Source organism: Enhydra lutris, unplaced genomic scaffold (genome assembly GCF_002288905.1).
Source record: "Enhydra lutris kenyoni isolate GAN:26980312 unplaced genomic scaffold, ASM228890v2 scaffoldscaffold46, whole genome shotgun sequence".
In the NCBI taxonomy this organism is placed as follows: Eukaryota; Metazoa; Chordata; class Mammalia; order Carnivora; family Mustelidae; genus Enhydra; species Enhydra lutris.
Window position 1 is genome coordinate 4,670,983 of NW_019154130.1, and position 13,178 is coordinate 4,684,160.

At 42.9% G+C, this 13,178-nt stretch overlaps 1 protein-coding gene across 2 annotated transcripts; it reads right to left on the bottom strand.

Moving 5' to 3' along the window:
* Positions 1-222: 222 nt before the first annotated feature.
* On the bottom strand, positions 223-10,483 carry LOC111156526 (transmembrane p24 trafficking protein 2). 2 transcript variants are annotated; one of them, XM_022517479.1, is made up of 5 exons: positions 10,212-10,480; positions 8,192-8,384; positions 7,759-7,779; positions 5,256-5,363; positions 223-1,744 (listed from the first exon to the last, which is right to left on the bottom strand). In XM_022517479.1, exons 1-5 carry the CDS (start codon positions 10,389-10,391, stop codon positions 1,620-1,622), a joined length of 627 nt encoding a protein of 208 aa, XP_022373187.1. In that variant the 5' UTR covers positions 10,392-10,480; the 3' UTR covers positions 223-1,619. The 2 variants fall into 2 exon arrangements, with proteins under 2 accessions (XP_022373187.1, XP_022373188.1); XM_022517480.1 differs by lacking the exon at positions 7,759-7,779 and having other exon boundaries at positions 1,161-1,744; positions 10,212-10,483.
* Between the last annotated feature and the right edge of the window lie 2,695 nt (positions 10,484-13,178).

The following is a 13,178-nucleotide window of genomic DNA, read 5'->3' on the forward strand; positions in this document are numbered from 1 at the left end:
ATACTTAAGATATTAACAATGAATCATCAAAAGAAACCACACAAGGAAAACTAATATTGGGTTCCTACTCACTAACCTCAAGTTTACAGATGTACAAAGCGACAGACATCTATAACAGGCATAGTAACTCAGAAAACATGGACATGTCTCATTTCAAATATGAATAGAAAGTTGATATTTAACAAAAGTAAATTAATCATTAATATGAAACACAAAATACTGTTTTTAAAAAGAATTGTTTATTTACTGAACTTGGGGCAGATTAGATACACAACCAATTTTAAATGTACATCTTTTAATTCAGTTTTGAAGTGTTTTCACACACACCCAAAAAAAAAAAAAAAAAAAATTGGCACTGCAACTGTTGTCTTAAGGTAAAATACAGTCACCTTAAACTGTTGCAAGTATTTTCACCAAAGGTTGAAAAATTGTTTATCCTGAACATGAAAACCTGTAACAAATTTAAATTAATTATATAAAACTCGTTACTTGTAGCTTTCCCCTGCAAAGATCCAAAAAAAATGTACAAGTAACTAATATACATCAGTCACAACATAATCCTGGATCACCCCCACACCACGACCAGATGCTCCTTTAATTTTAAACCCATCATCAGAGACCAAAAGAAAGTCATTTCATTTTATACAAAACAAAATTCACATGTGCCAAAAAAGACCCAAGAAAAACAAAAACAAAATCCTAGTACTGACAGTGATGTCCAGTACCCTAATTAAACAGTGGCAAAAATGCCACTGATCAAAAATAAAATAGTGGCTGTATATCATTGCAGTGAAATCCAAGAGGCTTTAACCCTTTGGCATCAGAAATCCAGATGTTTCCAATTGTATGAATGCACACTTCCTACATGCCAAGAGCGGAGAAAGTGGATGTGCCAGCACAGAAAGAAAAGAGCTACCATTGGCCGCAACATCCCGAGAACCGGCTTTAGTAGAGACCGCTTGCAAAGCTAGGCAGAAACCAAAAAATGGTTATTAGCTGCTTGTGTCATCAATTTAATTGGATGTGATTGAGTCCTAAGGTTCAAAACACAAATTTAGGGGGGAAATGTGGTTAAGTCTAATCTTTAAAGCAAAAACAAGATAGACAAGTATCAAAGTACCAACCTGGTCACACTCCAGTCAGAGCTCTGCCAGTAGGCTGGGTAGAAAATGTCAAGATTCAGACAGTTGTTTCTCATAAGGATTCAACAAAAAGAATCTTTAATGACTTGAACTGCAGGATAAGAGACCCAAAGAATGCAGTCATTTAAGTGAAGTACTATCCATGAAGTACTTTTCTGAACTGTACTTCATGAAAACACATGGAAAGAAGATATAATCAGGACTATATGCCTGTGTTTCATTTATAGTGTTGGAGAGTTCTGACAGACCTGGATAATGGAGGCAGAATTCAAATAAGAAATTATGCCAATCAAGTGTCAAATTTTCACTCTAACTTTCCTAAAAAGTTGTTTTCCCCCAATATCTATTAATCACAAAGAAACATAAGCTGTGATGTACAGTTTCAAAAATAAAAATGTAGAAACTAATGACATTATTATCACCAAGATGTTTGGTAAACAGTGAATTATGATTTTGAAATCATCAGGAAAAGGCTTTTTAAACAACCCTCCGGACTTCAAAAAATCTCTTCAGGTAGTAGATCTGTCCCAATGTCATGGCAACTAGAACAAGAGCTTCAAAGAAGGACCAAAGGACCACTCTGCTGTTTGTGTTGTCGTTGACTGTGAGGACAGACAAAAAGACAAAATTTAACCAAAAAAAAAAAAAAAAAAAGGCATAAGCATCATGAGTCATCCTAGTCTTTACTCTAAGAAAGTAGTATTTTCACACCATTCACAATACTCTACTTTTTGTCTTTTGTCCCCAAGCAACTCAACAAACTCAGCAGCAGAAAATTTTAGCTTTTAATGGGACCTTAAAGATTCAAGGGATATGGTCAAGTCTGCTCTGCTTGTGTATGGAGAGCAGAGAGGAAAAGTGACTTGCCCAAGTGACTTCAACCTCTAGAGTTAAAACCCAATATGACCTCCTTTCTCCTTCACATTAAAATATTCCTACATTATAATCTTTTTCGCTGAATCAGAAAACAGACTTGGAAAAAAAAATACAGATTATTTCAAGATCACATAGTTACCCTAAAGCACTACCTACCTAGTCAAAATGTGTGAATCTAAGTGGCTCTTTCCTTAAACATGTATTCAACAAATACTGAGCACCTACTATGAATCTGACAGCTGCTCTAGCTGAAGGTTTCTCAGTTTCATGAACCAATACTGGCAATTACGACAAACTGGAACCAGTCCATGATCTATCCCACTCTTAAGCTAAGGGTCTGATCCTTAAAACAAGAGCCAAGACCACTCTTTATTAATTTATTCTGCTCAATCTATGTCACATTCTTTCAAATTTCTGATCAAATCTACAGCCTTTACTTGTTAAAATTACTAGGCAGTTTCTGATTTTTCTACAAATGGCCAATTTTAAGGGGTGCCTGGGTGGCTAAGTGGGTTAAGCTGCTGCCTTCGGCTCAGGTCATGATCTCAGGGTCCTGGGATCAAGTCCCACATCAGGCTCTCTGCTCGGCGGGGGAGCCTGCTTCCTCTCTCTCTCTGCCTGCCTCTGTCTACTGTGATCTCTCTCTGTCAAATAAATAAATAAAAATCTTAAAAAAAAAAAAAAAAACACAAATGGCCAATTTTAAGAATAATTATAAATCAGCAATATAGTAACAATATTAATCAGATGAATAAGTGAGTGCCATATTTTTAGATATATATCATTTGTAGAACATTAACTAGATTATAATGGCTACTAGATTAATAATCACTCAAAAAGACGTGAAAAGCAATTAACCCCCCAAAAATAAAACTTACAGTTAACAAAAAATGGGGCTTTTTTCCCAGAATACGAAGAGATACATGCCCAAGAATATTACTAATTAGAACCCTCAAAAACACCAAAGCTGAAATTTTTAGTACTAATTCCATGGCATGAAGTTTACTTCTGCTGAAAACTTAGTAACCAATATCTAGCATTAACTGTGAAGGACCAGCACTTAAGATTTGTGTCTGGAGGGGAATGGTAGAGTAAATACTTCAAAATATTAAGCCACCATGTAAAAAGAAGTATTTATCTCTCTCTTCACTTTACCTGGAAAAGTGTGTGTATAAGACACTGTCCTCACACTATTTACACGTTAGCCACATCTAAAAGTAACAAAGTGGGGTGCCTGGGTGGCTCAGTGGGTTAAAGCCTCTGCCTTCGGCTCAGGTCATGATCCCAGGGTCCTGGGATCGAGCCCCGCATCGGGCTCTCTGCTCAGCAGTGAGCCTGCTCCTCCCCCCTTCTCTGCCTGCCTCTCTGCCTACTTGTGATCTCTGTCAAATAAATAAAATCTTTAAAAAACAAACAAACAAACAAATAAATAAATAAATAAAATAAAAGTAACAAAGTATAGTACAACACTGGAGATAAAGGAAGAAAAAAATGTCTCATTATGTTCAACCCTAAGGGGTAAGTGCTGTAGGAAGATGTTACAAAAAACATTGTGAGAACTATCTGATTTGCAAAAATAAACAGAAAGCCTAAAATTCTATTTGTGAAACAAATCAGAGCATCTCCACTTAAATTAAGTGCAAAAGAGTAAGGCTGGATGCCCCCACAGACCGGAAGACAGGTCTTCCTCTGACTGCTGTGTTCCCAAGAACCTCCTATACCTTTAAAGCCATCTGGTCTGAACTGGTTAAAACGAAAAGCAGAAGCTTTCAGCCTTCAGACTCTGCTCGGTGTCCTTCTCACCCCGGAATGGGCTGGGCCCAGTGGAGAGCAAGGTAATCAACAGATGGGTTTCCGCCAGGTGAGGGAGAGGAGGTGTCGATCCCAGAGGGTAAACAGAGTACCAGTGGGGGCAAAGAGGAGAAAGAACCATAGCGGAAGAGGCGGGAGCCCATGTATACAAGCAGTGGTCCCCCTCACACCCCACTGCCCCCCAGAAAGTGAGGACAGGGGCTCTTACTTCTCCAGTCTGTTGTGTTTACTCATTACTATCCCACCGAAAGGCTAGGTGCGTGTTCTAGGTCCTCAAGGTTCATTTCCATCCATGGCAAGAGATGTAAGAGAGTAGGGAGTACACGAACCTCATCTTGAAGAGGTTCAGCCTGTGCCTCTCTCTCTCTCTGGAGTCACTCTTCTCTCGCTCTACCCCAAACTCGGAACAAAGACTCCTGACTTCAATCACTTTGCGCTCGCGGACAAGCTTGCTCCCATGAGATCTAGCCCCAAGAACTATTTGGAGGATGAAAAACACTGAACCACAGGTGCGGACCTGGATCTAAAATATGGTATCTGGTCCAGGCATCAATACGGTACCTCTCAATTTTACGTGCAAAGGTATAATACTTACGGCTGTATCATGGGCCAGACAGGCTTTTGCAACCTAACATGGGATTCTAGTCACCACTGTTTCCACAGATAAATACATTCCATGTTCCCCCTTTACAAACCAGGAACCCAAGTTGAGCTTCACCTGGTGACTGCTTGGATTCATGTTTTCATGCTATTTTAACTAGCCTAAACCTTCCACTTTAGTAAAAAAAGCTAATTTCAGCATATAATATTACACATTGGCACAGAAATGTCAACTACGTGATTAAAAACCAACCACTTTCTATTTTTCCTTTCTGCTTTGGGAAAACTATTAGTTTTACTCCTCAGCGGACCAGAGATCTTTTTAAAAACTCCTAAAACCTAGGGACGCCTGGGTGGCTCAGTTGGTTGGACGACTGCTTTCGGCTCAGGTCATGATCCCGGAGTCCCGGGATCGAGTCCCGCATCGGGCTCCCAGCTCCACGGGGAGTCTGCTTCTCCTTCTGACCTTCTCCTCACTCATGCTCTTTCTCACTGCCTCTCTCTCTCACTCAAATAAATAAATAAAATCTTTAAAAAAAAAAAAAAAAAAACAAAAAAAAAAAAACTCCTAAAACCTCATACTAAATCTTAACAGCATTTTTCAGTTTAGAATGAATATCCCAATAAAAAACCAGTCTGGTACAAAGCTCTACAAACACGTACTCAAAAAATATCTTTGCATAGTTGCTTTTTCAAGTCAATGCTTTACTATGATAATATTTATAAAATACCCAAATGAGGAAAATTCCAGCAAGCTGTTGGGTAATACGCCTTCAGGACTTTCTGGCCACCAGACACCGTCATGAAGTTCCAGCATTAACTTACTTGCTCTGTGTATTCTCTCCCGAACTTCCATGTACTCCTGTTCATGCTTTACAGCTGTCATCGCCACTGCCAGCTCATTAATCATTTCTTCTAGCTTGTTCTGGTGAGCTACGGAAAAATATAAAACCAGATTAGCACACATTTGGCAATCTCCTTTTGAAAAAATATGCATAAGGCAATATTCCTCAAAATACTCCTCAGAGAAGGCATACTCTGTTTAGAAGCTGTTTCGAAATGGCTCAGATGTCATGTTGGACTACTGATGACAATAAATTCTCAATGCATTTTTTTAAATGTCCGTTCCCAGAACAGAAAGCTCTTTCAGGGTGGGAAACATACTATATAATGCTTACTAACAAAAGGAAAACAATTCACCCTAAGAAATTTCCTCCAATGAATCACTGTTAAGTTCACTATATTAACTGGAAAAGAAAAAAAGAACTGAGGAGGGGGAAAAAAAGAACACAAACTATAAAACAAAATTCCTAATAATAATTCTATAAATAACAATATTTAACTAAAATCAAAACCTATGCTTTAGAATCATATAACTCTAATGTTAATATAAATGCAGCCTCAAAACAGACTTTTAATCTCAATGAAGCTAACCAGACAAAAACCCAAGACATTCTTGAAAAAATCCACACCAAAATTCAAACATTCCTCTATGGAAATCATGGCAATAATTTCACTACACTGGGGAATGGCAGGCATCATAAGTGAAAAGACAAGCTCTCGGTTGCACAAGGTTTAAAATCAGGTATTCTTTTTTGCCAAAAATGAATACAAGGTGGACTAAGGGTTCTGAAGGTAAGTGTAGGCTTCTAGACAGGGCTATGTTATGACAACGAACACGGAGTTAGGAAAAAAATATCTACCAATAGGGAAGAATCCCAACAGAGGACCCCTACCCATGTTAAGGTAGTTAGGTAGAATCTCAAATCTCAAATCATCCCTCACTAGCTTCATCTGGAAAACCCCAAGCACGACATGGAACCTTGGGAGCAGGGTTTCTCAGGAACAGCGTTGTTGACATTTTCAACCAGATAATTCTTCGTTGTTGGGGGCCGGCCAGTACATTTTAGGATCTTCCACCCGGCCATGAGAATAAAAAATGTCTCCTGATAGGGATGCCTGGATGGATTAGTCAGTAGAGAATGCAGCTCTTGATCTCAAGGTCGTGAGTTCAAGCCCCACAACGGGCATGGAGCCTACTTTAAAAAAAAAAAGTCTCCAGATACTGTCAAATGTCCTCTTGGGGGCAAACAACTGTCCTCACTTGAGGACCATTGCTTTAGAACAGGGTTTGAATTCAAAACTTCCATTCACTGACCTTAGCAAACAAGAGCAAGAATTTTAGATATTAAAGGTTTAAGAATAACTCAAGAGTCACATTCATCAGCCAACATTTTCTAACTATTTAGAAAGGACTAATTTCCAGAAAATAAACAAGCACAAACCCCTTGAAAACTCCGAATTCTCCTTAAGTTAGCCAAGTCCTACACCGTAAATGGCCCCAAAAAACAAGCACAGGAATTACTAAATAGTAGGATTCTCTGAATTCTACAGATTTCAAACCTAACAAATACTTCTTTATGATGTAAGTACTCTATTAACTGCTTAATATTTAGGACAAATGTCAATACTAGGAAATGTGTTGAACTGCTAGTTTCCACAAATCCTGACGTACACTGTACAACCCCTGCCTTCCGCCCACCGCCCCAATCCAAATGTGCTGGTTCTTGGTAAACAATTTAACCAGAAGACTCGACTCAGGGTTTACTGCTGGTCAGTGAAGAAACAAAAATTAATTGAATTATAACATATGGTTGAAAGAGCTTCTGTCACCATCTCCAGACATAGCTTCTAGAACCGCATTTCACATCCTACCAAGTTTCAAGTTACAAAACTTCAATAACGGTAAAAAGCCACCAAAATACTTCGTACAAAGTGAACACTATTTGCTATTAGCTATGTTCAAGACTTTTACTCCTCCAATTACAGTTCAATCTTTTCACCCTCAGCATTCATTTTAAAGAAACAAAGTATGATGTTACTAAGAAGCCAATCACTGTATTTCTAGGGCCATTAATTTAAAATGACCTAACTACACTTCCCATCAGCCAAATAAAAACAACCGCTCTAGTGGCGCCTGGGTGGCTCAGTGGGTTAAGCCTCTGCCTTCGGCTCAGGTCATGATCTCAGGGTTCTGGGATCGAGCCCCGCGTCGGGCTCTCTGCTCCTCCGGGAGCCTGCTTCCTCCTCTCTCTGTACCTGCCTCTCTGCCTACTTGTGATCTCTGTCTGTCAAATGGATGAATAAAATCTTAAAAAAAAAAAAAAAAAGGCTCTAAAACTCTAGTTAGTTGTAGGGGTCTTTTTTTTAATTAAGAGAAAAAACACTCTCATGCTAATAAACTGAGGTTAGAAAGGAAAGCAAAGCAGAAATTAGAGGCAAAGAAAAATATGCAAGACAGGATGCTGTCAAAAAGCAATCCACCTACCATCCCAGGTATCTCCACCACCTAAAGAAAAGTGTAGGATATAAACACACAAAAATAAAACAACTAGGTTTAATCCAACTAGTCATGTATAAATGAGCAAACGATGATGTGTATACCAGGATTAGCAAATCAACACAACAAACCACCTAAAACACACATAACCTACATGCTTACAAAAGCACAGACTGACTATGAAAAGTTGCCAGAAGAGGCAATTCTAAAGAACCAAAATAAATACAAATTCCCAGAAACTTATTTTTGTTAATTTGGAGTCCTGGAGAAATAAAATGTATCACAAAAGTTTTTGGTTTTAAACACAGTTAATGAACTTAGAATAAGAAATCAAAAAATATAAATACTCCATTCAAGATGAGTAACAATGTACAGAACATTAATTCCTGGAATGGGATATAAATCTGAATGTTCATCTCACCTTCTGTTTCCATGTCTTGTCCTTTGGGAGCCTCCCCGATATCAATGGTGAACATCACTATCTTTGGAGTCATGGTAGACATCCTATTGCTAAAACAAAACTTGTACGTTCCATCCATGTGAGCAGCAAATGTGTATTTCCCACTGGACTCTCGGTCTCCTTTATAAATTCCTTTATTATCGGGCCCTGTAATCTGGAGGCAGGAAAGAAATACACATCACAGAAGATTTTAAACCGTACTGTTCGTAGGTACTGTCTATTGGCTGTAGAATATTTGCTAAGAAAATGTAGTTGTCACTTAATGACAGTAAGCTCTTTGGGCTGCAGTTCTCCTGCTTACGAAACAAGGCTGCACAAGATGACTCTCCAGGACCTGCTTCAATCCTGACACGCTTCCTTTGTCCCACTGAAACACGAACCCCTCAGAAACAGAAACAGTACCTTACACCTGTCTCCAACTGGCCTTCTATCACCAACACACATGCACGCTATTAATATCAAAACATAAAAAAAAGGGGCGCCTGGGTGGCTCAGTGGGTTAAAGCCTCTGCTTTCGACTCAGGTCATGATCTCAGGGTCCTGGGATAGAGACCCACATCGGGCTCTCTGCTCGGCGGGGAGCCTGCTTTCCCTCCTCCTCTGCCCATAAATAAATAAAATCTTTAAAAAAAAATAAAACTAAGAAATTTGAGCAAGTTACACTTTTGGGTTTTCCTAATTGATTGCTGCAAACCAGTGAAGGAATCTGAGATGACAGAAGGCTTGAGAAAAAAGACCAGACTGAAAACTAAGAGACCCATGTTCTCAGCCATCTGCTAAAAATCAGCTGTTAGGCCCTGGTTAACTAACTTAGCGCCTCTTACAAAGCCTGTCACCTGCAGAACTTGGGAGACTGGCAGAGCTGATCTCTGCAGTCTTAACTAATTTCAGCAGTCCCTCCTTCCATTATCCCCTTATCTCTGGGTGTAATTGGTGCCCAACTCTGCTGTCCACTGTCAAAAGGAAAACCCCTGAACTCAATTAATCATGTTAACAGTGAATTTAAGTATTAATTACATCCAGTTTCCTAAAGGAAAGAAAAATAAAAGCGAGTCACTCTTTTGGCTTAAAAAAAAAAAGGTAAGAGGAGGAAATTTAGGGACTGCAGCTTTCTTTGAACAATGTCCTGTTTTCTCCAGATACTTCATCTGCAATCATTATCCCTAAACTGAATGACCCTAGTCCACCTTTTCCCTAGTCAGAGATGGCTCCAGGAGGTATCTGGAGGTTTGCATAAAATAGATTACACGTGGGGCGCCTGGGTGGCTCAGTGGGTTAGAGCCTCTGCCTTCGGCTCAGGTCATGATCCCAGGATCCTGGGATCAAGCCCTGCATGGGGCTCTCTGCTCAGCGGGGAGCCTGCTTCCTCCTCTCTCTCTCTCTCTCTGCCTGCCTCTCTGCCTCCTTGTGATCTCTGCCTGTCAAATAAATAAATAAAATCTTAAAAAAAAAAATAGGTTACACGCTCAGGCTCGCTCTCTGAAAAATAAAGAACAGCACAACACAAATGCCCGTCTAGCCTTCAACAGCTTTCGCTTTACTTTTTCTAAAGTTCTCACGTCAGGCCCCAACATTAATCCGTCACGCGACGAAATGCAGCTGCAGACCCAATACAGACCTGCCCTCGACTAACCTCAACACTTAAGTGCCTTCTGCGCCCCGAGCTGACACGCGGCGCCTGGCCGACAAAGCTTGGAGACAGGGTCCACGGGGAGCCCGCCGTTCAAGCCAAGAACCCAAGGCGGCTAAGCAACGGCTCCGTATCCGACCGGGTCCCGGGGTATGGAACCCGGGCGGACCGCGGGGGAAAAGGCCGTTAGGGGGTCGCCCAGGCGGGGGCCAGACGGCGGCCCGGGCCCCTCCCAGCACTCGGACAGCGGCCTCCACGCCCCGCGCCCCCGCAGGCCCCGCGCGCGCCCCAGCGCCGCCAACCCCGCACGGCCCCGCGACCCCGTCTGGGCCCCGGGCAGCGTGCCCGCACCTCCACGTCGATGTCCAGGAAGCCGCCCTCGGCCACCTCGAAGATGAGGCCCATCTTGGTGCCCGAGGTGACCCGCTCGAAGAAGCACTCCTCGGCATGCGCGTCGATGCTGACGAAGTAACCCGAGGCCGTGGCCAGAAGAGCGGCCAAGAGCACCAGCAGCTCAGCGAGCGTCACCATGGTGGGGCTGGGGCCAAAGCCAGGACCAGGACCGCGGCCTCCAGAGCCGCCGCCGCCGCCGCCGCCACCGCTGCCTCCTCAGCCGCCGCCGCCTCAGCTCCGCCCCTTCCGGCTGCGCCACCCGAGGGGGCTGATGCGGGCGCCGTGGATTGGCGGGCTCCGGCAGCTGCCACGTAACGGACGCACGGCGGCCGCCGAGGGACATGGCGGCTCCGCCCAACCTGAGCCTCGACGGTGGCTCTGAAGGGCCAAACGTCGTTGTCCCCACCTCCCTCCCCTTTCCCGGGCAACGTAAATTTCACGTGGACCGGAGGAGAAAGCGGCGGTATCAAAAAACCTCCCGCGCCCAATGCAACTCCCTAAGACTGTGCAAAGAGATGGTGAAAGATCTGGAGGCAGCAATAGGAGTAAGAAGGAGGAGAGGCGCGCCTGGGTGGCTCAGTCATTTAGGTGTGGGACTCCTGATTTCCGCTCAGGTCGCGATCTTAGGGTCTTGAGTTCGAGAGTCGGGTGGGGCTCCACGCTCAGCAGGAAGTCTGCTTGAGATTTTCTTTCTCTGTTTCCCCCAGCTCGTTGTCGCGCTCTCAGATAAATAAAATAAAAACTCTTAAAAAAAAAGACATAAAAGGAAACAGGGGTCTCACCCCAAGAGCGTTGAGATTTTCGCTAACAAACTCCAAACTTGTCTCCACTTTTTCAGTTTTCGACCAGTTTGATCCAATTCAGATGCTTGTTAACCCTCCAGAAGACCTCGGGATCATTACCATCTAATTGTTTTGTTGTAGTTGTTGTTGTTTTAAAGATTTTTTAAAATTTATTTATTTATTTGTGAGAGAGGAGACGGAGAGAGAGAAAAAAGACTCACTACTGAGCAGTGAGCTCGATGGGGGACTGGAACCTACAATCCTGCGATCATGACCTGAACCGAAGGCAGCCGCTCAACCGACTGAGCCACCCACGTGCCCCTTAAGATTTTATTTTTTAAACAAACTCTACCTACCCAAGGTGGGGCTGGAACTCATAACTGTGAGATCAAGTGTCCCATGCTCCATGGACTGAGCCAGCCAGGCGCCCCACTTCTGGTATTAAAAAACCCACCTACCAGCTTGCTAGCACATCCCACTTAAGGGAAGAAATTATATCCTCTGATTCAAAGAAGCCTCCTACCCTTCCAGGAAAAACCCTCAAGTCAACTTCCATGCCAGCCCCTTCCATCCTAACCCCGGAAATCCTGACCATCAGTCCTAGTGGCAGAAGATGCCTTCAGACCATGAGCTCACCTCCATTCTCTGGCAATCGGATGAATTACCTGCCTGTCATCCGACAGTGTTTGGTTACTTGACAAGCTGTACTGAGCAGGGAAAGCACTTACCCCTTGGGAAACACCCTCATCCCCCCAGAAACCTCCAGAGAAGGATGGAAGTGGATATAGACTGGGAAGGGGCACAAGGGAACCTCCCAGGATGTTCAGAAAGTTTAACATCTTCCCATGTTTACATATTATTTTTTAACTCAAAAAAATATACATAAGACTGATGCACTTTATTTTGCTGTATGTGTATAATACTTGTACTACAAAAACATTTTTCTACCTTGTTCAAATCCTCCAAAACTAGAATTCTATGAGCTCCCCCAAAGCACTGCTGTCTCATCAGGCCCCCTTAGCTCTTGCCAGATGCTAGGACTGTTTTCTGCATTTTGCTTCCAGACGTACTTCTACTCATCCCTCAAAACCCAACTCAAATGTCACCTCTTTTCTTCTCGAGAATGTCCCTAGACATACCTCTGCCACGTACAGGCCCCATGCACTGTGCTTTTGATGCAGATAACGGTGATTTGCCAGTCCACGACACTCATGAGCCACCAGCCTTGATATCTGTATGCTGTGCTCTCAGAGCCTACCACAGGGCCACAAAAGACCTCACTCGTGACATGTGAGTTGAGTTCATTGCCCTGGCCCGGGGATGAAGAGACCTGGGTGGTTACTCCAGTTTTTTTTTTAAAGATTTTATTTATTTATTTGACAGAGAGAGATCACAAGCAGGCAGAGAGGCAGGCAGAGAGAGAGGAGGAAGCAGGCTCCCTGCCGAGCAGAGAGCCCGACGCGGGGCTCGATCCCAGGACCCTGAGATCACGACCCGAGCCGAAGGCAGCGGCTCAACCCACTGAGCCACCCAGGTGCCCCTGGTTACTCCAGTTTTGCACAAAGCCGTGTAACCTTACGTTCCATCAACTTTGAGCCTCAGTCTCCTCACCTGTAAAGAGGGGATGATGACCCCATGTGCCTTGCTTGTTATCATGAGGACCAGATGACACGGTATATCTGAAGGTGCTTTGCAAATTTGAGAGGTTTTTTGGGGTGTGTGTGTGTGTGTGGTTTTTGTTTTTTTTTTTTTGTTTGTTTTGTTTTGGTTTTTTGGGCATTATTTCTTGAAAGACCAACAGGCAATAGGGGGCAGTAGTGGCCCAAAATCCAGTTTCCTGCTTCAGGTGTCCAGAAACAGGTGCGCAGCTCCAACGATGGAAACTGCCTTGCCATGACCCTGCATTACTGAATTCAAGTGTTCTTGTAATAGTCCCCTGATTCCCCACTGTCCATACTGTGGCAAAGGCCCTGGTTCTCCTGGCAGGTCAGTTCTGTAGTGTCACTCTAGAAGCCTAGATCCTGTCTCTCCAGCCTCACTAACTCACTTATGTGCTTCCGTTTCACTGTACTAAATTTCTTTCTGATTATAATACCTACAGAGCTTCCTATTAAGCTGAAGTAATCTGATAGAAACAGCCCTT